This window comes from Pelmatolapia mariae, linkage group LG9, assembly GCF_036321145.2.
Source record: "Pelmatolapia mariae isolate MD_Pm_ZW linkage group LG9, Pm_UMD_F_2, whole genome shotgun sequence".
Classification (NCBI taxonomy): Eukaryota; Metazoa; Chordata; class Actinopteri; order Cichliformes; family Cichlidae; genus Pelmatolapia; species Pelmatolapia mariae.
The window spans coordinates 4,878,868-4,903,907 of NC_086235.1; the positions used below are offsets into that span (position 1 = coordinate 4,878,868).

General features: G+C 44.3%; 1 protein-coding gene across 2 annotated transcripts; it reads left to right on the forward strand.

Moving 5' to 3' along the window:
• Positions 1–1,032: 1,032 nt before the first annotated feature.
• LOC134634207 (cullin-1) lies at positions 1,033–23,364 on the forward strand. 2 transcript variants are annotated; one of them, XM_063483263.1, is made up of 22 exons: positions 1,033–1,195; positions 12,259–12,681; positions 14,913–15,087; positions 15,181–15,348; positions 15,538–15,588; positions 15,680–15,770; positions 16,506–16,669; positions 16,790–16,952; positions 17,095–17,225; positions 17,593–17,700; positions 17,813–17,919; positions 18,575–18,623; positions 18,715–18,846; positions 18,956–19,073; positions 19,228–19,304; positions 20,215–20,333; positions 20,839–20,944; positions 21,033–21,080; positions 21,200–21,282; positions 21,377–21,482; positions 22,268–22,381; positions 22,558–23,364. In XM_063483263.1, exons 2-22 carry the CDS (start codon positions 12,542–12,544, stop codon positions 22,636–22,638), a joined length of 2,331 nt encoding a protein of 776 aa, XP_063339333.1. In that variant the 5' UTR covers positions 1,033–1,195; positions 12,259–12,541; the 3' UTR covers positions 22,639–23,364. The 2 variants fall into 2 exon arrangements, with proteins under 2 accessions (XP_063339333.1, XP_063339334.1); XM_063483264.1 differs by lacking the exon at positions 1,033–1,195 and adding an exon at positions 6,591–6,776.
• The last annotated feature ends 1,676 nt before the right edge of the window (positions 23,365–25,040 follow it).

Sequence of the window (25,040 nt, forward strand, 5' to 3'; positions counted from 1 at the left end):
CACAAGTTTTGGTTCTCAGGCTCCGTCTACACACACGGTAGTGCTGGGCTATGCTGCAAATTTTGGTATTGATATGATAGCAAATAAATACAGGGCCAGTATTGCTGATACCAATACTGATTTATTTAACACAAATGAACACAATTCAGTGCATGAATGCTGAACTTAAAGGACAGAAACAAAGTATGGATCCAATACCAGTACCAGTATGGTATTGATACTTGCATTTAAAAAAAACCACAACAACAACAAACTGTCCATGAGCCACAGTTTCAGAGATCAGCAGGTGGTAAATGTTTGACAAAACAGATGTTTAGCCTGTAACAAGCATGTTTTCCCCACATCTTTGGGGAATTTTAGAGTTAGAACAAAGTGTTCTCTACCTCAGCAACTATTTGTTTGTCAAATTTAAAATTGGTTAAAAGTAGTTAGCAGCATTGCCTTGCAGCAAGAGGGTCCTGGGTTTGAGTTCACCAGGCTAACTGACTGGAAGGATGAATGTTCAACAACAACAACAACAACAGTCCCCCAACATAGATCCTTGTGGAACTCCAGATGTTATAACTGCAGATACAGAGAAGTATTTCACAATTTAACTAGTATTGCACACCAAACCACTGATACACATCTATCCAAATAGTCAGGGGGTAAATCATAAGCATTTCAACTTTACTGTCAGTATTTGGATTTTATTTAGACTGTATTATTAGTATTTCATCTAGGATAGTATTTTCACTTCATTTTGGAATATTCTGGAAAAAAAAACCCTTCCAATATTATTTTCACAGTGTTATTTATGAAGTAATTTTCAGTTACAGAAAAAAAATGCCAGGCAGAGTTAAGTTAAAAATGTAAGTTATTATTTTAAAAGTTCAACTTTGAGTCAGTTAGTTGAAATTTTTACTAACCTCTGTCTGGCATGTTTTTTTTCAGTGGCAGAAACAAACGTCCGTATTTCATAGCCCTCGTATTATTTTATAATAAAGAGTGTATGCGTATTTCCGAGGGAGCCTGAAAGCAACTGCAGTCAGTGGCCGCGGCGCTGTGAGCTGATCTTTGTGCGAACGAAGCAGCGCAGCAGTCGTAGTTAGCAACCGACAGCAAACACACTCGGAGACGGCGGCGGGACACCGATTTTGGGACTGAAAAACAGCTCATCCGGCGATTACAAAGTGACTGGGACTGCCTTAAAATGGTAAGGTGACATTTTAGAGCTGGGCCGGGGAGATTTTTTTTCTCTCAGCTTGCTAAGCGGAGAGCCAGCAGGCTAATGCTAGGCGGTTAGCGAACTGTTTTCCTGACTCATTATTGAGAAGCTCGAGGAGCTAGGCTGCCATTTTACACCAGGCTGTTAGTCTGTCCTGGCCTCTGCCTTTGACTGTAAGAAGACAGCCTTTATGTTGAATACAGTCCCAGTACCACACATGTGTGTAAGCGATTGATAAGTGTGGGTCACATAGAGGCTGTGCTTTGATTTGAAGCTGGTCCATCCAGCGTTCGGGCAGCAGACGAAGCTACCAGGCTAATCGAGCCTCAGAGGCTAATGGGAGCTAGCAGTATTGCGTAGCAGCGCCTGACTCCATTCCGGGGAATAATCACAGCGAATATTTTCCAAATTAACAGACACCGGGGATCATTATATTCCAAATATACCCAAGTATCCGTTGGGGGTAGGCTTTTTTCGAGCACAGCCCTGTGAACGGTGCGGTGCGGTCCGGTCATTCGAACAGGACGCACTCCTGGAACAACTGGTGAAGCGGAGCAGCGATACGGTCGCTCATTTCCTGAGATATTAGGAGAAGCTCGAAGTCAGAGGTAGTGCTGACACTGAGCTGCCAGAGAGAAGCAGCTGTTGGAAAAGATTCCTGGATATAAGTCCTTACAGTTCTCCTTAATTTAAATAGTGCACTTATTTTAGACACTGATCATTAAAACGAGATATTAAGAGTCGATGACAATTGTACCGGATTCTAACTCTTTAGTTTAGTTCACTTATTATTTCTTCCCTTTTATGGAGTCCTAGAATTTGTCAGGATACAGGACAATATACAGCAAAAGTCTTGAGTTGAGTTACACCTCACTCCTTTGTGTTTTTCTGGAGTAATGGGAAATGTGTGCAGCGATTTATTCAAAATATAAATATAAATAAGTCAAAATCCGAGTTTTTACAAGTCTAAGGAGTTTGAATCATGTTATCTGAGCACTTTTTAAAAAGTCCTCCAGGCTTCAGACATTCAAAGCTTTTCTTTGGATGTTTGTCTTTTGTTCTGCTCCGTCAACATGATCCCACAGTGCTTCAGTGCCTCTGTGGAGGTGAATCCATAACTGATAGTCGTCAAATGTTTGTTTTTCTATTCATATATGTCTTTGCTACATGGAGAGTGTGTGTGGGCTCATTGCTTTCATGAGTAACTATGGGATTGCATGGTGACTCGTAATCTAAACGTCTCTGTTTATAATTCTGACCATTGATACACCACTGGATGAAGTCCATCCTGAGAGCATGACTGAGCCCCCAGTGGCTGTTGTGCCGCTCTCCTCACCTCAGTACATGTTGACAAACAGAAATGTTAAATTTGGATTGATACATTTCTTTCTTTCTTTGAGGGCTCACTGTACAACATGTCAAGAAATGCCAAGACTTTGGCTAATAGTGTAAGGAATGTCTTCTGCATTTTTTTTAATTAAATATATTCAGCTAAACAAATCAGAAAAAGTGATGCTTTTTTCCTTTTCCTTGCTTGTTTTGCTCCTCAGGGAGAAAAACAAAGAAGTGAGGGCATTGCTGTATAAATATTTGTTTAAATGAAGCGCTGTATGGCACTTTTTTTTCCCCCACAATGGCATGAAGTGTTTAAATATGTGTTTTTAGGTGTCGAAATGGACTTTACCATAACTTGAGTCTAAGTTTTAAACTTTGTTCCATAAATCTGCGTCTTCGCAGTATGTAATTGTGAAGTAATCGGCTCAGTTTGACTAAAATTGTGTAATCAGAATCACCTTACTACCTGTGCTTTCTCCTCCTTTGAGTTTGTCTTTATATTGATTTTAAAGCCGATCCCCCCACGCAGTTTTAAAATGCTGCAGTTCAGAGGAGTTTTAAAAGAGAGAAGTTTCTTCCCTGGGTTTATGGCCTGCTAGTTTTCTTTATCAGGGCTTTTATTTTGAAGAATAGTGTTAAGTATTGTATTTTGATTGAAAACAGATTATTAGACCAACAGGTGACAAAAGGCCTTTATTATAGTGGGCTAAAGACAGACTTCAGAGTCTAAACATAAAAAGATGCCAAAGAGCAGTTATATTTACACTTCTGTTGAACCTGTTACTGTCCTGCTGTTCTTACTGACCCTTTTGCTCAAATGTAAAAGCTTAAAGCTGAAATGTTTCTGATAGTTCACGTCATCTTGTTTCTAACACTGTTTGCTCAGCACGTGCAGGTTCAACAAAACTTGATGGCCTGAGTTTAAAAATGACGTCGAGCACACTGATTGGCCGGCTCCTTGCAGTTGAGTTCACCTGTGAATCAAACCTTTGCTTGATTTGCTTTTCATGCTGGTATCAGCTGGTTTACCATTAAATGAAGTGTTTGAGGTAGTGAAATAAGGAAATGTTTATTAGAGTTGTGAAAAATACAGCGACAAGGCGAAGAGTTTGTTTCACATTTGTGACTGACTGTAGATCTGCATGAACTGTAAACCGGAGCAGGGCTCACTTTTATAAGAGCAGCCTGAAGTGTTGTTACATCGCTGAAGATGGTGCTAAAGTTTAATTCTGTAAGTTTGTGTTGAATCTAAGAGCTATGGCCTTGCCTTTGCAAGTGCCTGACGACGATGTCAGCATTTATTCACTTGTGTCCTGCTCTGCAGTTTTGATGGCGGTGGGCTTTTTCTCTCTGAGCTGATCCATCGGTCTCTCAGGGACGTCCACACCAGGTCGTGGCGTGGGGTTTCAGAAGGGTTAAAATTAACGCAGACGTACATTAAAGAACAAGGTTTGACTTGAAACTGATCACAATCTAAACCTTTACAGCAGGTGTTGCCTGATCAGCAAGCTTGAACATGAAGAAAAGTGTTTTTCTTCCTCAGCTGTTCTCATCCACTTCTATTTGTTTTACAGTGACAAAACTGTGGGATTGGAAAGGAAGATGAAATGAAATCTGCCCGTAAACAGACAGACGTCTTGTTTGGCTTCCATCTGTAAATTTGGCAGATTCTTGTAAACCTTGCTGGAGATTTACCCCCAAAACACACCAGGTGTGTGTCTTTGGTGTCATGACTGATGCAGTTTTGTTCCAGCTTTGTAATCATATTCCAGGTGTTTCAGAAGAACTTAGTCTGCTTGGGCTCTTTTATTTTGAAAATTGAGCTCATTCTCTCTGCTGATTCTGCATCTGACTTCCTGTCCTCTTCATCGACTCCGTGGAGCTCGACACAGATTCCTTAAAAAAAAAAAATAAACTGGGCTCAGTTTTAAGCAACGTGAAGCCTCGGCTCTCTATTTCTAGCAACATACAAGGGCGAGTGCACAAGGTGCTAAACTACATTTATCTTAAAGCTTTAGTAGCTAATTAGTTTTTATTTATATTAGTCATCAAAATCTACTAATACGCTGTGTTTTGTAGATGGAGCCAGCTAAGAGTATATGGTGTAATGGAAAAATGGTCCAGTAAAACTCTTAACATGTTCTGGAAATATGGAAAATGTAATGCTGGACACTGATGAATAACTTAACAAGTGCTGAATATTGATGCTGACCTTGACCTGCAGACCTGCTGTTACAGCTGTGCTGAGAGTGAACACAGAGGAAGAACTCAGGGGTAGCATAAAAGGTGTATTGTAGGTTTGTATAGTAACCACGATAAAATAGCTGCAGACCCATCCTTCCTCACTTGCGTGGTTATTTGGTGGATTTGCCACAGGGCAAAACACAACAAAGAAAATGCTCGGTCATATTTTGAGCTCGGTCAGCCTCTTTATAGCTTGAAATAACCCCAAAATACAGCCTGTGTGCCTTCCTCCTGACGCCTTTATTGATGTTGTGGAGCTGTTTGTGGCACTTGGATATCCTTCGATCTGTGGCTTTCAGACTTATGTTGCTTTTCCGTGTGTAACGTGATGGGAAATATGCATGTAAAGTGATTTTTTTATACATTTATTTATTTTTTTCTGATTGCCCTCTGCTCCTCATGATGGGCTCCTTCACAACAGCTCGCTGCCTCATGCTGAGTTCAGATGTCTCATCCTTTCTCTGCTCAGCATGGACGCCTGAAATCTGCCTGTTAAAGCAGCGTAAAGATGACTTGTGATCTCTGTGGACATGATGCGGTTTGTAAACAGGACGGTGTCATTAGGAATACTTGGAAATGGCTAATAAAGAGATTTAAAGGTGGGAAAGGGAAAACGTGTACTTATTTCTGATGTTTGGTTAAATTTACTGAACCTACTATTTGTGATGTTCACATTAATATCACTGTTAGAAATTTACACCATATAGTTTTACTTGACGTGAACATACGTACAGATATGAGTGTAGCAGCCTGATATCAGTGTTTTTCCACATATTTCAAAGGATATTAATATAAAGTTTCATGAGCTCAAACTGAGAGGAGCTGACATAAGTGAACTGAGCATAGATTTAATAAAGGCCATAATCAATCTGATTAGGTTGGTGTCAGTGTAGAAGCTGATCCAGGGTGTGCATCAGTGCATAGAGCGCAAAGGAACAAATGTTTCCATTATTGGCTGATGTGCTGATTATTTCCTAAATTAGTCTGATTCATAATGTCTGTAAAATGTCCTTGATGATGATGATGATAATAATAACCAGAAGAGATGGAAATTCTTTTTGTCTATAATAAACCTCACGCTGCATCACTGACAGGAATCAGTGATGGTTTCTGTCCAGGTCTGCGACACAGTTCAGTCAGTGTCACCAAACTATATATAGACCTGTACAGGGTTTTCCTGACCCAGGTGGCCTCTGGGAGCTGCTCGTTTAACAAGCGGGTTATTAAACTTGCTTATGCTTACATGCTTATGTAAATTAAATCAAGGAATTTTCTTTGGGTTTTCCTCACTTAAAAAAACGCAAATAAATAAATCTGCTGTAATTTAAAAAAAAAAGAAAATGTTTTCACCACAGCAGTGGATCATTTACTGTAAACATGATGAATTAATTTTAGGAAACATTTTATGATTTAAAAGTATAGCTGTACATAGTAATGTGTACTCTTGGTCACACGAGTTAAGATGATCCTGTTGTATCATCTGGGACTCTGAGGGTTCGTCTGCTTGATGTTTGAGATCCTTGGATATGAAGTTGTTTTGTTTGCGTGCTCATCAGAAGCCGATTTATGTCACAGTGGTTCAGATTCGGCTGATTTTTAATGTTTGCTTCTGTTGGTAAAGCTCCCATGTGAACTCTAGGTGGTGTGTGAAGCGCGCTGGCAGGTGTTGGTGTGTTTGGTTGTGGTTTGTTTCCTGGTAAATGTAGGGTAATAGGTTGTGGAGTCTGTCCCAGACACACTGATACTGGGCTAATCTGATTTACTGAGCACTGCTTGTTCCTCGCTCTCTTTCTTCCTGCTTCCTTCCCGTTCAGCAAACCTCTCTCACGCTCGACTCGAGCTCAGAAACCAGAAAAATGCAGGTGAGCTGTGAACCTCGGGAGTCGCTTTACCTGTCGGCTACACTGTGGGACAGGTGATCATCAGGTAGAGAGGTTGATATGAAAGCTCACAGAGGCTTTGAAGTTATTCTGCAGCAGCCGACCGCAGGGTAAGAACTTACAGCAAATGTTTCTGGACTTGACCTGACAGAGGTGTGTCTTAAACCTGTTAACTCTTCAGTACAAAGTCTGTGAGACGCTGTTCACACTGACGTGTAAATAGAACTGAAGCCATAAGTGCTGTGGAGGGAGAGACGTTCTGCTTTAGTTTTTGGTTTATTCATTGGCTCTAATTGTGCTGCTGATTTAAAGCTTTTAACCGTTTGCAGTCGTCTCTGATAAGAAGTAACTGTAATCTTGACTTTGGGAGAAACTTTTTGGGGGTGCGTCAGTTAAAATGACCTTCAACTGTCAAAGTAGTAAATGGTAATAAAATGTATTTGTAATACACTTATTATTTTGGAAAGGCTGGTTTTAATGAACAGGACTGAAATAGGATTTCAAAGCGAAGTCGTCAAACTCTAAAAGTAAGTTATAGAAACGGTGGACATGAAAACAAACTGGGAGTAACCCAGACAGCTGTTTTCACACGTCTTCACATCTGGCTCATTAAGCTCCATTTTGGAATGAATAACTTTGTGGAACAGATTTTTCTGTCTCCTGGTTTAAAACTTTGAGTGACATGTTGTTCTTGACTCACCTGGTTACCTGGAGGTGCTGAAGCTCCGCCCACAATGAAAATCAGGACAGAAGAAGAAATGAAGTGAAACAAGTCTGCCTGTTTAAAAGTGGCAGACATGGCTCTCTTTGATGTCTCTGCTCTTTTCTTCATCGTTCTGTCTTTACTGTTCCTGAATGAGCTCCGCCCAGTCCACAGCACACTGTTAGCATTACCCAGAATGCTGTTCAGCAGGGCCATTTTAGAAATGCGTAGTTTGTGTTAGTAATGGTTGCCATGATGCCATCTGACGACCAGTACGACGACCATTCTGGTGCACGAGCGCTCGCTGCAGTCTCCTAATGATGCGTGTTTCTTCTCAGGGAAAAACGTCCACCTCAGCTCTGTTATTGGAGTAGAAGCAGCTGAAACAGGAAGCAGAGTAAACTGCAGCGCGCTCCAGCAATTGTGACACCACTTTTGGTGCATACGGCTTATTAGCAAGGGGCAAAGCAAGCATAAACCACATTAACTTATTATTGTACATAAACCGTATGATTAGAGCACTTAAGTGAGAAGAATATAGTTAATACAGCACCTGTCAGTGTGCTTGTTAGCGCGCCCAGCGGCCAGTAGCACAATGTACTTAAACCTCTTGGGAAGCCACAGGTGGTGCTTCGGCTTTCTCCTGCACTTATTGAGACCTTAGAGTTAAAGTCCAGAGAAGAGGAGCTGCGTTTTGTTGCTCCTCATCATGAAGCTTCTTCATAAACAGACATGGACTCCTGTGGGTCTTGTTGATGTCTGTGGTTCAGACTTATTTGGGTCAGCTGTCCGCTGACACGAGTCACGACCTCTGAGCTCCGCTGCCTTCCTGCTGCACACAGAGGCGTTGTTGATAACCGTGGGCTGGGATTCCCATTTCACAACAAGCTCTCTGCAAGTTTCCGTTTCCTGTTACTCGCCGTCACACAGCTGTGGGGCTGATTATAGGTCAGGCACTGGATACCTGCTGCTGTGGGAATCTGAAAGCTGATCACAGCGCCGCCGTGAAGGGCACCTTTCTCACCGCTGCAAGAACAGGAAACGGTGGAGACTGAGCGCTCTTACACTCTTACCTGCTGTGGTCCAATGAGTATTCACAGGTATTGTCTGCCCCAGTTGCCACGGCAACAGCTCAGGTAGGGGCTACCTTTTGTGAGTTTAAGCGAGGATCTGCTGAAGAGGAGCCGAAAGGTTACAAAGCTTGACTCAGTATGAAACTGCTAATAAGTTCAGGGAGGAAAACAAACATGCGAGGCTGCTGTGAAGTGGACATCACTCATTTCTATTTTTAGTGTTATACTAGAGCAGCTTTTCATGATTCACAGATCAAAATAAGCCCTTGGGTACGTCCCCTGTCTGAAACAAGCTGAGCTGGAGCTGCGTGCTGTGTTTAGGATCTTCCTCAGTGGCGTCAGTGCTCATCTTCATCACACTGCAGTGTCTCAAGTGAGAATTACAGAAATCTGCGAGGACATGCAAGTTTGTGAACGAGTAGGAGCATGAATTTGAGTGAACGCGACCTCAAGGTCAAAAGGTCTGAGGACAAGTTTTCGTAACGTCTTGTGAATACAATAACTTGAGAACAAGGCGATGTAGGGTTTTGGAATTTGATAAGCCCGCAGCAGTGAAGAAGGTGCTGTAGCCCAGGTGGCGTAAAAGCGAGTTTTACTGTGATTCCAGTCAGAAAGAAGTAGGGCTGGGCCATATCATACCGTTCACGGTAATACCGGTATAATGTCGGGCAACGATAAGAAAATGAAATATGGCGATAGAATATGGGTAAAACACGCATGCGCAGTGCCTTTGTTTACATACGCACATGGCGGCGACGGAGAATGAGAAGGGCGAAAGTGGATGTTGAATGAAACGGATGAACCAGAATTGGTTTGTAAGAATGCTGCAACTTCAGTGGTGTGGAACTGGTTTAGCTTTGGTCCGTCAGATACACAACAGAGTACTATTTTTGGTAGAGCATGCTAGCGGGCCGTCGTTATTACCGTGTTGTTTGGAAAATACGGCACACTTAAAATCAATCCTTTGATTTCTCTGAAAATGGACAGTGCCCCTTATAATCCCGTGTGCCTTATGTATGAATTCTGGTTGTGTTTACTGACCTCGAAACGATTTTATGTGCTACACGGCGCTCGAAAATCTGTCAAATGTTTCAGTACGACTTTGCTAAGCTACGAACCCACACCGCTTGATGGATTGTCGGAGCATTACGGCTATCGTAGGCAGGAGCCTCGCGGAGTGATACGTACTGCGCTTCAACATAATATTACCGTATTGTGTGTGTATAACCTCTTTTTAAGTTTTGTGGATGTTATACATGGTTATTCTGAGGATATGTTGGCCAATTTCCACTGGAAATGCCTTTTGGTTAAACTGTCAGCGAGGAATTTGCATTTGCACTGTTAATTTTTATATAACTTTAATGCACATAAAAAACAGCTGCTTGCTTAAGTGAAAATACATTGATGGTGGTTTTTTTTTGCACGAATAAAGTTGTGGAGTTGTAAAGTATTTTGTCTAGTGTCAATTATATCGTCAGTTATATCGTTATCGCAAATTTTCAAATATATATCGTGATAAATATTTTTGGCCATATCTCTTGAAAGAAGCCAACACGAGTCGGTTATTTCTTCCGGAACACTGCGTATTATATCTGAGCAGTTGCCTGTTAGACGCTCACATAAGGTCTCAATTAAAGACCCATTTCCAGTGTTTCATTTTCTACGCCTTCAGAAGCAGAGCTGTAGTTGAAACGACCTGCAATCACCCAGACTGGTCGTTGGAAGGAAGTAAACAGACGATTTCGCGTGTGTCACGTCCTGAATATCTGGCCTGATAGCCGTGAGTGGTCATGCCTGCTCCTGCTAAATATAGCAGCGCTTGCCTACACGAAGCAGCAGTTTGTGCCCGTCCACCCTCCTCTTCCTCCTCCAGTCACACAGCAGCAGCTTCAGTCTGTTTTCTCCCTCTTCATGTCTGTTCTCAAATAATCAGAATTATAAACATGGGCTAGCAGTGAGCTGTGTCTTTTTATGATTACCCATTCTCTTTTAAACATAACATCAAATGTTAATAACTCACAAGGTTCGTGCCGAGCAGCTTTTCTTTATTTCACTTCTGTCATTTCCCCGCAGAGCTTCAAAAATCCATCGAGGTTATTTGTGATTTTAAGGACAGCAATCTGTCATTTATTCCTAACCTTTTATTCCTGGATGGTCAGCTAATGTTCATAAAAGTTAAAAACACTGTTTGTTTACTTTAGTTGGTATAATTATACCAACTAATAGAGCTGTTTATACTAAAATAATACTAATAATAGGTTTATTAGCCTCATGTGACTTCAAACTTCATGAACTTGATGTTTGAGGACAGATTTTATTGTTTAAATCAGGACTTCAACATTGGAGAGAAATGTGCTGGTTTAGTCTTTGTGTCCAGCTCTCAGCTGAAGGCCTCTGTAACTAAGAACAGCCTTATCTACTCTGCCTTCTGTCCCACGATATCTTCTTTATAAGTTAAGGTCTGTTTTCAGCCCTCACTACACCGTCTCTGTTAGACCACGTCCTTACAAGTGATGACTCAGTCTCAGCTGCAAGGGCTGCAGTTGGTGAAAGACTTTGTTTCCTGACAGGATGATGGCAGCGAACACAGAACATATGCTCAAAAAGCTTATTAGCTTACATACTGCTTGCTACCTGTGCATATTTCCTAACCATACAGATTCTTCAGTTTGTGATTGTAAATCAAAACAAAGAGCCAGTAAGTCGAGTGGGGGGAAAAAAAAAATTATGTAAACTTTTTTAGGCTTAATTGTTGTGTGTGACGGGATTGTAGTTCAGACCTCTGGTTGCTTTGTTCCTAGTGTCTCGGTCTCTCTGCGTCTCTGTGGCTTCAGAGATGTTGACGCTGCAAACCGTGGCGTTGGTTTACCTCCTGCTCGTGTCCTGTCAGCAGGGATGAAATTACAGCTGTAGGTCTCTCTGTTATCCCTAATGATCCGGCCTCTCCGTGCTGCCGATGTTTACCCTCCTCATGGTGCGATAGTCGTGACTCAGTCTTTCCCACAGGATGGGTTTTTAAACTCTTTCCTGAATCTAGGAACCTCATGGCTTCACGTTCCAAAGTTGAGCTGGAAAGAAATTCACTACCTCGCACGAAGCATGATCAAACCCCAACAACACCTTTTTTCTACTCATATAATTAAGACAAGACTTTACAAGGTTTTTCCCCCTCATAAATGTGCCAGTCTGAATTTTTATCTGATGTGTTTGCCAGTGGTTTTTTTTTTTTTCTTTTTTTCAATTATAAATTGCCTGTTGACTTCCCAAACTTTCAAAATATGATCTGAGGAGTTGTCCGGTAGTACGCCAATGGTTTGAAAAACTCCCAAACAGACCTGTTTAATTGTTTTTAGCCCTTCAAGACGGCAATTCAGTGTTTTCTGATTCATTTTGAATCTCCAAGAATGCATTCCCATACTTCCAAAGTAAACACAGATTATAAATGTAGGTTATTGTGTTTATGTGTGTTTCTCCTAGCAACCAAAAAAAACCTTATTGACTGTGGAGGTGGAGTTCTTGTACAGTGAGGCTGTGGTAAGGGAAACTAGGCAGGCGCTGAAGTGGGCTAATCTCATTAGCTGACTGACGCCAGGGTCTGGTCAGCATTGTGTCTGCCGGCTCAGATCCAGGTGTCAACAAGGTAAATCCAGGTAACCTACCTGGCTAATCACCAGCAGGGCCTGCTGCAGTGATTTTTCAGTGCCGTATGTTTGAAGTGAATCCTTAAAAACAGAAGTTTTGGTGAAGCTTTTGTTTATTTTTAAGTCAAAGATTGTTAATCAGGTGGCTTTTTGTGTCTCTTTGTTTTCTTTGCAGGTCATCTGGTGAAGACTTCCGAAGCTTTTAGGTGGAGGAGTGGCAGACAGCGCCACCCAGGCGTGTAGAGTGGGACCCCTTCCCGTCTCACATAACCGACGACCAGCTTCCCGAGGCCGCCGCCATCATCCCCAGATGGACTTCAGACTCTGAGAGCAGAGCGAGGCAGTCGGGACCGAAATCAAGCGAAGGAGAGGAGGCGCAGGGGGAGGAGCACACGCTCGCTGGAGCAGGAAAGGAAGGGCATTGGTAGGGAGCGGAGAGGACACTGGGCTCCACCACGATGTCGTCAAATAGGACCCAGAACCCACACGGACTGAAACAGATAGGCCTGGACCAGATATGGGATGACCTGCGGGCTGGCATCCAGCAGGTGTACACGCGGCAAAGCATGGCCAAGTCACGCTACATGGAACTCTACACGTATCCTGTGTGACTGCGGGTGCTGCTGAGTGTGTGTGTCATCATACAAACCAGCTTTATTAAGTGTGATAAACCAGTGTGTTACTGAGCAAAAGGCAGGAGGGGTATTTAGGAGCAGGCACAATCAGTAAGCATTCGGAGTAGTACTCTGACACTGGCGTAACGGGATCTATCTAGAGGCAGTAAAGCTCTGGAGATTTCCGTAGGTGTGGAAGGATTATTCATGGTTGGCTTCAGCTGCTCCGGATTGGCTCTGGCCTGCTCAGGATCTTAGGTCCTCTTTTGGCAGGGCACGGCAGTTGGCTGTCAGCTTGTAGTCGCTCGAGTGCTGCGTTTGCTGCCACGCTGGGCTGTGTTCGCTGCAGGCGTCCTGCGGTGGAGGCTCGACAGCAGTTTTTGGTCAGAAACGCCTCCTAGTCTGTCTCTGACTCCCCTCCAATCCCCACCATCCTCTCCTCTTTCTTTAAAATACATATTTATTTGTTTTATTTACAGGAAATCCCCTGTACAAAGCCACAGGTCCAGTAACTGTGATGTTTAACAATAATTGTGTTTAATAATCAGGTTTCTACTTCTGTATTATTGTGGGGTCTTTACCTTACACTATAAAGCGCTTTGAGGCAGCTGTTGTTGTGATTTGGCACTATAAAAACAAAATGCAGTTGAAAAATTGCATTACATTATTAACCAAAATGACCCTGATTAGGATTTTTGCTACATTCAAGCAGCCATAACTTCTGTTTTATTGCCTCTAATGAATAATCCCTGTGGCTGCCTTAAAAAGAACTGCAATATCCCTTTAGTGCTAAAAGTTAACAACCTAACAGCAAATATTTCCATGTGTGTGTGTTTGTTTGTTTCAGATGGTTAATCTCACGAGCGTGTTACTTCCTTTTCTCTGAAGCCCAAACTTTTTTTCTAGTGGTTTGTTCCATTAATGAGTTTCACACACGGAGCAAACAGGAAGCAAACTTTTCATTCAGAGCAGTGTTTTTGTGGTTTAAGAAGTTGTGTTTGAAAGAATTTCACTTTCTGATGAAGACATTTGGCTCCATTAACTCTTTGTTAGACGCTCGGTTATCCAGACTTACAACAAACTGTAAGACTAAATAGAAAATAAGATGATGGAACTCCAGATGAGATGAAGATTTGGTTTATTTTTTCCAAACGTTTAGAAATTTCTGTCATAGCAGCCAAGAAACAAACCATAAACAACAAACAACAACAGACGCTGTACGAGTGCCTCCACAGCTGAGATAGGTGGCGTATATTCATAAGCCTGCAGTGGTTTCATTTTCAGAGACACTTAGCCTGAAGGCAAGAACATGGAGATTTCTTAATCTCCTGCCATAAATAGAAAAACCAGCAACATGTCTTCAGTGTTAATCTCATAGCATCGCTGCTTTAACTGTCTGTGCTTTAGCTCTTCTGACGTTCTCACACAGGTTTTGGTTTCTAAAGGCAAACAGACGCTGAGAGTTAAGAGTCCAATGATGTGATGTTGATGTTAGCGTTCGTTAGGATGTGCCGCGTTCTGAGTGACAGACTGAAACCTCCGACAGCCATGTTTGGAGGTTTGGTGAAGCTCATACAAACACATCAGCACAGGGAACATGTAGGATGAAGTTCACGTTGTTCTCAGTAGAAGTTCATGTTGAGGGTCCCTGGTGGGCGGAGCCAAACAGACCTTCAGGGAAAAGAATATCTGAGATTGACAACACAAGGTTAGTCTTTAAGATGCTGCTGCAGGGTTTGGATTACTCACTGACCCTGAGCTTGATGTTCACACTGTAATCTTACCTCCACAGATTCTTTTCTCTAACCTTTGAGTATATTTTAAAAATTGGTTTCAAAAGGCTTTATAATGTTTGTCTGTGTAAAAAGAAAAGGTTTAACTCCATAAAATGCATCTGCAGGGGACGTGATGTGAGCGTAGAGTCTGAAGAGCTGATTATCCCCTAGTGCACCTTTCCTGCTAAAGGTTGCACATTTCCCTGAAGTATGAAATAAAATCCACCCGGCCGTGAAAGCTCAAAGCTGCGGTCGTGTCCCTGCAGACGGCCCAGGTTTAAACTGGGCTCTGTGGAAATGTGCTGTGATTTCATGCATAAAAGAGAGAACGACAGCAGAGGACATTCCTCACATACTTGCTCTTGATGGTACAAGCAGCCAGATGTGAGGAATGCAGCGGTTACCCTGATGTGACGTGTGCACCTTAACCCTTCGATCAGACATGTATATAACTATTGCACCAGCGTCCACCAGTCCAGCCAGGGCCGGGGCTCCGTGCCTCCAGCAAAGCCCTCCAAAAAGTCCACCACTCCAGGCGGGGCTCAGTTTGTAGGCCTGGAGCTCTACAAGCGGCTCAAGGAGTTCCTGAAGAACTACCTGACGAGCCTACTCAAGGTGAGTCCACGGTTACCAGTCGCAGCCTCACCGAGTGCACCACGGACACCTTTCAACTCCCCCTCCCTTTGCTTTCCGTGTTATCGTCCGCAGGATGGCGAGGATCTGATGGACGAGTGCGTGTTGAAGTTTTACACCCAGCAGTGGGAGGACTACCGTTTCTCCAGTAAGGTCCTCAACGGGATCTGCGCCTACCTCAACCGCCACTGGGTCAGACGAGAGTGTGACGAGGGACGCAAGGGCATCTACGAGATATACTCGGTAAGTCTGACAGTTCCTTTAGGTCCAGGAAGGCCTTAAGAAGCCAATTTAAATACGTCACCTGTCCCCAAACAGCAGTTACAGAAAAGCTTTACTTGACCCGGTCACAGTAGGAACAGATTCATAGCAAACAAACTGTTTTATTAAACTTGTGGTTCTTCTCTCCTCTTTCACTCTGCCTCCTCTCAGCTGGCACTCGTGACCTGGAGGGAGTGTTTATTCCGACCCCTCAACAAACAGGTGTGCACAGTTTTCCTTCTTAAAGAAACAGCGCAGTGATTAAAATGCTGAATTCTGCTTGTTTACTGAACTGAACCTCTCTCCCTGTCAGGTAACAAACGCCGTTCTGAAGCTGATAGAGAGAGAGAGGAACGGTGAGACCATCAACACCCGGCTCATCAGTGGTGTTGTCCAGTCTTATGGTAGGTCCTCGAGTACAACAGAGGAGTAACCAAACACAAGCAGGTTATGAGTATCAGCAATGATCAGAAACAGACTGAGAGCTGTGGATAACTTTCAGGCTAATGTGAAATTCTACTTTGTTTGTTGGGAGCTCTGAACAGAGGCTGTGGAGACTCACAAGCAGCAACTCTGAGACACCATCATGTGTTGGGTTTAACAGGAGAGGCAGCGAAACACCTGTCTGCAGTGTTTTAACCTGTCTCACTTCCATATAAATAAATGAAATCTACTACCCATGCACCACCTGTGAAGGTGCTGGAGTCTGCACACGTGTTCACAGGAGCTGAAAATCTGACTAATTAAACCCAGCTGGAGATTTTTCTGACTGATTTTTGTGCAGCTGTTGAATGATTTGAATGATTTCAGAGTTAGTAACCTAACATCTATTCTGCAAAGGTCACACATACATTATGTTTAAGATTTAACATGAAGAAATGTGAAAATGCCTCCTCACAGCTGATGCTAACCACAGCAACACAGGGCTGAATGAAGCTGGTGGCTCACTGTGACTGACACGTGATCCGACCTCTGAGTCAGAATCTGCTCAGAGTTCTGTCTGCGAGCAGATATTACATTATTGTTATTTTAAATAAAAGGATCGTTTCAGACTAAATTAGATTTGTAGACACTTTTGTTTTGGATGTGTTAACAGGGATGTGGATGCTTTCATTAATCCCACCTCTGTCCTCCTGCAGTCGAGCTGGGCCTGAACGAGGAGGACGCCTTCGCCAAAGGCCCCACGCTGTCCGTGTACAAAGAGTACTTTGAATGTCAGTTCCTCACTGACACAGAACGTTTCTACACGCGTGAGAGCACAGAGTTCCTGCAGCAGAACCCCGTCACAGAGTACATGAAGAAGGTAGGCGCTGTGCTGTCCAGCTGCAAACAGCTGTGGGTGAATGAGCAGACGTGGAGCTTGGAGTCATGACCAGAGTCTGTCTGCTTTCCTGATTCCTCTGTTCCCTGTGCGTTTCCTCAGGCAGAGGCCCGTCTCCTGGAGGAGCAGCGGCGTGTGCAGGTTTACCTCCATGAATCCACCCAGGACGAACTGGCCCGAAAGTGTGAGCAAGTCCTCATCGAGAAGCATCTGGAGATCTTCCACACAGAGTTTCAGAACCTCCTGGATGCTGACAAGAACGAAGGTAACCGTGTCGTTTGTCTCCACCTGGTCTGGGCTTTTTGGGGGCGTCGGTTTACCTGCTGGATGGGAGAGACGGCACTGCGACGCTGACAGTGAAATATTTTTGTTTCACACATGCAGCTTTTTCTCTCTGTGTGTTTCAGACCTGGGCAGGATGTACAACCTGGTGTCGCGGATCACAGACGGTCTCGGTGAGCTGAAGAAACTTCTAGAGACCCACATCCACAACCAGGGCCTGGCCGCCATTGAGAAGTGCGGCGAGGCAGCGCTCAACGTACGCAGGACTCTTTCTTCTTTTTTCACCTCAGTGTTTCTCGCTAGTTTAATGTAACGAGTCGACTGAAGGAGAGAAGGCTCTGAAGCTTCGTTTGTTTGTTAGCAGTGAGATGATAAACGTGCGGCCTGTTAGTCAAACAGACACGGAGACGAAATGAGTTTGTTGGAGTTTTTAAAACAGATTGATGGAGAGAGTGTGGACACGGATAACTGAGCTCCATATCAGATGTTCTAACAGAACAATCGCACTGTTAGCATTTTTGTTAAAAATGGTTCACAGGTGACTGAAAAATGGAGCAAATGAGTGAATATAAATGAATTCTGACCTGTGTGTGTGTCTGTCTGTGTGCGTGTGTTTTTTCCAGGACCCCAAAGTGTACGTGCAGACCACCCTGGACGTCCATAAGAAGTACAACGCTTTGGTCATGTCTGCCTTCAATAACGACGCCGGCTTCGTGGCCGCACTCGACAAGGTCAGTAACCACAGACTGTAGATAACAGATGGCAGCAGACACTGTGATGTCATCCACTGGATTCCTACAGGCAGGTGAAAGTTTAGATTCGTGGTTTTGTGTCCTTTTGCAGGCGTGCGGTCGGTTCATCAACAACAACGCCGTCACCAGGATGGCTCAGTCGTCCAGCAAGTCTCCCGAGCTGCTGGCCAGATACTGCGACTCTTTACTGAAGAAGAGGTGGGTGATGTGCACAGTACATGTGAGCCACACAGCTCAGCATGTCGCTGTAGTTTCCCTGGACTCCTCCTTCTGAGGCTTCTGCCGTTTTCTTTTAAATAAAGTCAAACATGCTCTCGTCAGCTCTTACTTTCTTCTTCTTCTGAATCTGTTTCAAACTGAGTCGACACTTTCAGTCCTAAAAGTAAAAGATTGAACAAACAAATGTTGAAAAGCTCTGTGACAAACAGAAGTGCACCATGAGGGGTTTGTTTGGGCAGCTGTTGTTTCCTGATCAGTGGATGTTCCACTGTGGGACTCTCCCCGGCAGGACTGCGCTCTCTCTGTGGGTTCAGTAACTCTGAGTGGCGTCTGGATCCTGACTGCTGTGTTAAACTCAGGACAAAAACAAAAAGACACTTTTCAAAGCGAGTGAGGTGGACGAAGCTGCTTAAGAGCAGCAGAAAGATGCTTGGAGTGTGAGAGTGATGCAGCTGAGCAGAGATTTGAAACATTATGTTCTGATTGTTACAGTGTTTACATCCTTCATCCACACAGAGGGATGGTTTAGCTTTACTTCAGAGGCTGAACAAGATTATAGCATCTGCCTGGCTCGCCTGTAATTTAACCTCCAAATGAGATTTAAAAAAACTTTTTGTTTTTGTTTCCTTTTCAGCTCCAAAAACCCAGAGGAGGCTGAACTGGAGGACACTCTGAACCAAGTGGTGAGATGCTGTGACCTGCAGTTCTCTGTAAGGTTAGGTCTCTTAGTTTTGCAGTGAAACCAAACAATCCTCGCTGTGTTTCCTCTCTTAGATGGTTGTGTTCAAGTACATCGAGGACAAAGACGTTTTCCAGAAGTTTTACGCCAAGATGCTGGCCAAACGTCTGGTCCACCAGAACAGCGCCAGCGACGACGCCGAGGCCAGCATGATCTCCAAACTCAAGGTCGGAATCACGCGTGTGCACTCGTTAAACACTCCAGGCAGCGTTTCTGTGTGTGCGTGCGTGTGTGTCGTCTGCAGGGTTGTTTTGACTTCTTCTCTTCCTCCTGCAGCAAGCGTGCGGCTTCGAGTACACGTCCAAACTGCAGCGAATGTTCCAGGACATCGGAGTCAGTAAGGACCTGAACGAGCAGTTCAAGAAGCACCTGACCAACTCTGAGCCGCTGGACTGTAAGCGCGCACAAACACGCGCGCTCGCGCGCACACACACACACACACACACACACACACACACACACAGAGCTGTCTAAAATCAAATAGAAATTCAAACTAAAGATGGACGTAGTTTCTGGTCTCCAGCAGCTTCATTGTGTTTGTGTTACAGTGGACTTCAGCATCCAGGTTCTGAGCTCCGGCTCTTGGCCTTTCCAGCAGTCCTGCACCTTCGCTCTGCCCTCAGAGGTAATCCAGCTCGCTTTAAAATTCATTTTTCTAATTTCATTCCGTTTCACTCGGGTTCTTGCTGATTTCAGAGATAAAAGTCGTGATTTTATAAAGAAACCTCTCCTCCCTCCAGGCGCGTGTGCTTCCACCTTTTCAAGGTAAGATTGGAAAAGGATTCCCACATTTCATCTCACAGGATCAATAAGTCATAAAAACATGATCAAGCAGTGCTGCTGGTAATGAAAACGAGCTGCTAGCTTGACTGCTTTAATGATGTGACATGATGGAGGTGTTTTCATAATGTTTCTTATGAGTTATTGATCCCAGGAGTTCAAAGACATGAATGTCTTTTCCAACCAAACCTTGAAAAGTGAAGCGATATCACTCCTCAACTTAAAAGTTTTTCCCCTCATAAATGTTTCGGTGTCTGGTAAATTTAACACGTCGTAGGTTTTGTGATCCGGCAGCATCTGAAACTTATATTTTTGAAGCTGTAGTTCAGTATTTCTTTAACTAAATCTCTCCTCTAAAAACAGAAGGACAGTTTGATTTTGTCATTAAACATTTAAAGCTCAGTGTGGACGTTTGAGTGATCAGACATCAGAAACACTTTGTTCTTACTTTTCAAACTCCGTGTGGATGGAGGGTTTAAATTATTTGACTGGTATTTGTTTTCCTGATTGTTCAGAATAAAAAAAACAGAATATGATGAGGTGAGATTACAGGAGAGATGTGCAGACAGACGACTGCAGAAGTTAGAAAGTTGGGAAAATTAAATAAAACAAGTTTCAAAGTGGGTCACAGCTTTGTGCCGTGATTTCTGAGCTTGCATCGGTGACGAGTGGTGTTAATAAGAAGATCCCTTAAAGGTCCACAGACCTCAGGTTGAGTACCGTGGCTCTGACCCTCTCCCTCTCCTCCTGCACAGCTGGAGCGGAGCTATCAGCGCTTCACGGCGTTCTACGCCAGCAGGCACAGCGGCAGGAAGCTCACCTGGCTGTATCACCTGTCCAAAGGAGAGCTGGTCACCAACTGCTTCAAGAACAGGTACGCAGTCTGTGAGCGCACAGGTAGGGGGCGCTGTGACGCCACAGCCGCTCAGCCAGCTCTGCTGATCAGGTGAACTTATTTATTTCCCCCGAGGATAAAATCTAAATCAAAACTGAAGTTTCATAAATCAGCCATGAAAGTTACATAAAAATATTTTTGAGATTGTTGCGCAGCGAGTTTGTTTGCAGTAAATGTATTTTTCTATCCTACCGAGTTTATATTTCACACTGGAGTAAATGAAACACCACTTTAGGGACTATTTTCAGAGGCGGATTGATACACACGTGGGACTCTAGTGAGTATTCGGTGCCTCTGAAAGGTTTTAAGATATTTGTGACACAGAGGAGCAGAATCTGAGGCTCGTGCTGAATTCTTCTTTTGTGGTGACTCTCAGGCTGGTAGCAGACCTGCAGAGCTCTGAGCGCACCGTCGTGAGGTACGTGTGGCGGCCGCGAGGAGCCGAGCCCACGCCGCTTCTTACTGTTGCTGTGCTTGTTGACAGGTACACGCTGCAGGCCTCCACCTTCCAGATGGCCATCCTGCTGCAGTACAACACAGAGGACAGCTACACGGTGCAGCAGCTCACTGACAGCACACAGATCAAAACTGTAAGCGCACAAACATCAGCGCCTTCATTCGCTCTGCTCTGTTACCGAGGAGCAGGCGTCTCTGACCCGCTCTCTGCTCTGTTTTCAGGACATTTTGGTTCAAGTTCTTCAGATTCTGTTAAAATCGAAGCTGCTGGTGAGTCACACTTTCTGTCAGAGGAGGTGAAATCCTCACATGTGGCTGGTCTTTAGTTTCCATAGAAACGCTTTAGTAATGGCAGACCTGATCCTGAATCCAAACTTTGTGTCCGTCAGGTTTTGGAGGACGAGAACGCCAACGTGGACGAGGTGGAGTTCAAGTCCGACACCGTCATCAAACTCTTCCTTGGATATAAGAAGTGAGACACGCTCCAACTTAAATCCACCTTAAATAAATAAACCTGTGATGTAGGAGTTGGATGCTGAAGCTTGTTGCTCTTGTTTGCTGCGCAGTAAGAAGCTGAGGGTGAACATCAACGTGCCGATGAAGACGGAGCAGAAACAGGAGCAGGAGACGACTCACAAGAACATCGAGGAGGATCGAAAGCTCCTCATCCAGGTGCAGCTCCCACTCCACTCCACTCCACCCTCTGCATCACGTTTAAAACATGCTGAAAAGACCAGAGAGCAACAAAAACCAAAACACTGAGCTTTTCCTCCGTCTCCAGCAGAGCTGTATGAGGGTATGAAGGGACATAAAGTGGTACAGTGCAGCTTCTGCTCCCCTAAAAGTCACAGACCCACAAATATAAGAGCATGAACACACAGACAGAAACACACAACAAGAATCTACCGAACCAGAATCTCAGAGTTCAACAAGAGCAAACAAGGAAACGTTTGTTTGAATGTGTGAGAGAAGCACATCAACCTCTAATCCAAACAAATAATTTTGCTAAAGGTTTTTATTCTTATCTGCATTAAAGTAACGGTGTGTATAATCCCAGCTACGGTGGCTGATGTTTTAAATAGTGAGCTTATCTGAAACTGTAGAACAGTGAATGTTAAAATATTTTCTGATCTAAATCAGATTCAAACACATAAAACAAGACGGTCGACGCCGTGAAGGCGGGAAAACTGGAGACGTGAACCGCTTCTCTTCAGGCGGCTGCTGTAGTCACTGTAAATTAAAAAAAATGGGTTAAAGGGCGTCTTTAGGGATCTGCTGCTTAAACCTAAAAATATTTCACATGTTGTAAACATATGTAAAAGGCGCTGTCACTGGGCATGAATCAGAGTTTGACTCTCCGAGGCTCCATGCACACTTGAACAAGGGTGGTGGTGTGATGGAGCCAGCTGTCAGATTTGCCTTCCTGCTCTCACACGGCGCTCCTGTGTCCCCTTCAGGCTGCCATAGTGAGGATCATGAAGATGAGGAAGGTCCTGAAGCACCAGCAGCTCCTGGCTGAAGTCCTGAACCAGCTGTCATCCCGGTTCAAACCCCGAGTCCCCGTCATCAAGGTACGCACACCTGTGTGTGTGTGTGCGCGTGTGTGTGTGTGTGCGCGTGTGTGTGTGTGTGCGCGTGTGTGTGTGCGCGCGCGCGCGTGTGTGTGTGTGCGCGCGCGCGCGCGCGCGCGTGTGTGCGCGCGTCCAGCTCAGAGTGTGACGAGTGTTTTGTCTCCCCCTGTGGACAGAAATGCATCGACATCCTGATCGAGAAGGAGTACCTGGAGCGAGTGGACGGCGAGAAGGACACGTACAGCTACCTGGCCTGAGCGCCACCCGCCCTCCCCCCCTCCCACCTGCCCGCCTGTCGCCGCCGGCTCTCCTTAGTTTAATTTTAATTTGTTATCTTTTTTGTTTGTTTTTTTTATTTTTAATTTTATGTCTGAGTAATAAAGTGTGGTTCCCTCTGAGCGTGACCACCGTGATGATGACCGCCACCAAACCCGAGGAGGGGGAGGGGCAGCTCGCTCCTCTCGCCTCAAGAGATGAAGGAACAAAAACACCCCTCCTGTTGAAACCGGGAAACCCCTTCTTCACGCTCGCCCGTCCCCGCCTCATCCGTGCGACTCGAACGCTCACTTCCTTGTTGTCATACTGTAAAAAAAACAACCACAGACTGAGAGGAATAAACAAGCCCCGCCCCCCAATCACCACCCCCATACCCTTTACATAAGCGTGATGAAATAGCCTACAGCCAATCAGAGGAGAGCCGCATCCAAAGGTTTCTGCATGCTACTGCCTACCTGCGCCACAGCGACCACGAAAAAGATTCTCACGTAAGCATAAAGAGCGGAGTCGCCCGGGCCGCTGCTGCCGCACGCCCACCAGATCGACGCCGGTCCTGTAACTTAAAGTCCGCCACTGCATCGGAGGAGGAGGAGCCGCTGAGGTCGGTGGGTTCGAGCAGGAGTCTCTGTACCGAACGGTGGACATTTGTATAGTGTGGTTCATTTTCTAAATGTGTGATGAATAAAAACAAGGAAAGATTTCTCTAATGCCCGCCTCTCCCGACACTCTGTTCACCCGTGTTTAAAGGGCCGGTACACCCTGAAATCACACTCACACGCTTCTGCTCTGGGTCAGAGGTCACAGGTCCTCAGTCACTGCACAGATAGGCTCGGGTTAATGGTGGACGGACAGGTGAGGGTCACCTGATGAGCTCATACTGGGTTTTATTTTATTTAAATGTGTTTGATGTCTCTGATGTCCTCTTCAGCTCTGAATGTTTGAGCAGAAGCTCGCCGGCCTCAGAGGGCGTCTCGCTGTTTTATGGTTAACGTGTCGCTCAGTTTAGCTCCACTGCTGCCACATTCAAGCAGGTCAGAGCTGCAGCCCAACAGCTGCTGGAATATTTTTTTACTTGGAGAGACATGGTTCAGCAATGTTTGAGTTTACTCACTGCTGCTTCATAACAACTGAAAAATGTAACGAGCACTTTGACCACAGGGAGGCAGCGATTCTCCACTCGGGAGTCTGATGGAGCTTTGAGCTGTCCATGTTTCGCCTCAGTGCATCATTTCTGTTTAAAACAGTTTGTTCATCGTTCAGTTTGAGTTTCAGTGCAGTCAGATATATTTAATATTTTGATTTAAAAACCTTAAAATGTCTGTTTTAAATAATAAATTCATAATAAAATACTCTGGCATGATGTAATTATTTAAATTCTTAAAATAAATATTTTTAAAGCTGTTGGATAAAACTGTTTTTAATTCTGACACTTTGAGACTTTTCATCACCGCGAGGATCTGCAGGCTGAGTGACACGCGGGTCTGCAGACACACACTTCCGCTCCTGTTGGCTGCTGCAGGCTTCAGTTTGAACACTGTGCTGCCAAACAGGTGTTCCATTAAAAACCGGTTTAACCTGAAAGTGGTGGCAGAAGTCATCTGGAAGGAAACTCAGAGATTATCTGTGTGATTTCTTAGGAGCGATTTGTATTTAAAACAGAAATGATGCGCTCACACATAAAAATGACCTGTCTGCGCTGGAATAAGTAGCATGACTAACATGCATTTTGCACAGATGACTACCAACAACAGATTGCATTCAGCACTGACTCGCTGCTCCACCCTGTGGTTCAAAGCGGTATTACACGAGTAACGGTATTAAATGACCATATTTGGATGGAGAGGTTTGAGTCCTGATGAACGGAGCGTCCACAAGCTGAGCACAACACAGACACAGGTTAATAAAATATTTGTTTGTCAGTGAAGTCGAAGCACACTTCCTGGAGTCACACACCAAACTTGAAGCTTCAAACAGGTGAGTTATTAAATAAATTGAAGTTCATATAAAGGTGGAAATGTTCTGTGGAGACTTATGGAGCCTCCAAGCGGCCGTTGGAGGAACTGTACCTGTGATGAAGGGCTCACACTGAGCGGATGTAGACAACAGAAAGAAAATAGTCCCAGCACATGAGTGTTTTTGGATATTTTAATGGAATTAGAGGTTCTTGATTTCTTTGAGCACCACAAAGTGTTTTTTTTTTTATCAAAAATGAGGCTGATGTCTCGAACACTGGGCAACCTGGATGATGCGAGGTGAAACCTGAGACCTCGGATCTGAAGCAGACTTTTACTTTGGGTGGTGGTGACTAAGGACGAAAACACCTGAAGCAGGGGAAGTTCCTCTGCCTCAGGCAGATTAGAGCTGAGATTCACTACAAAAAGAG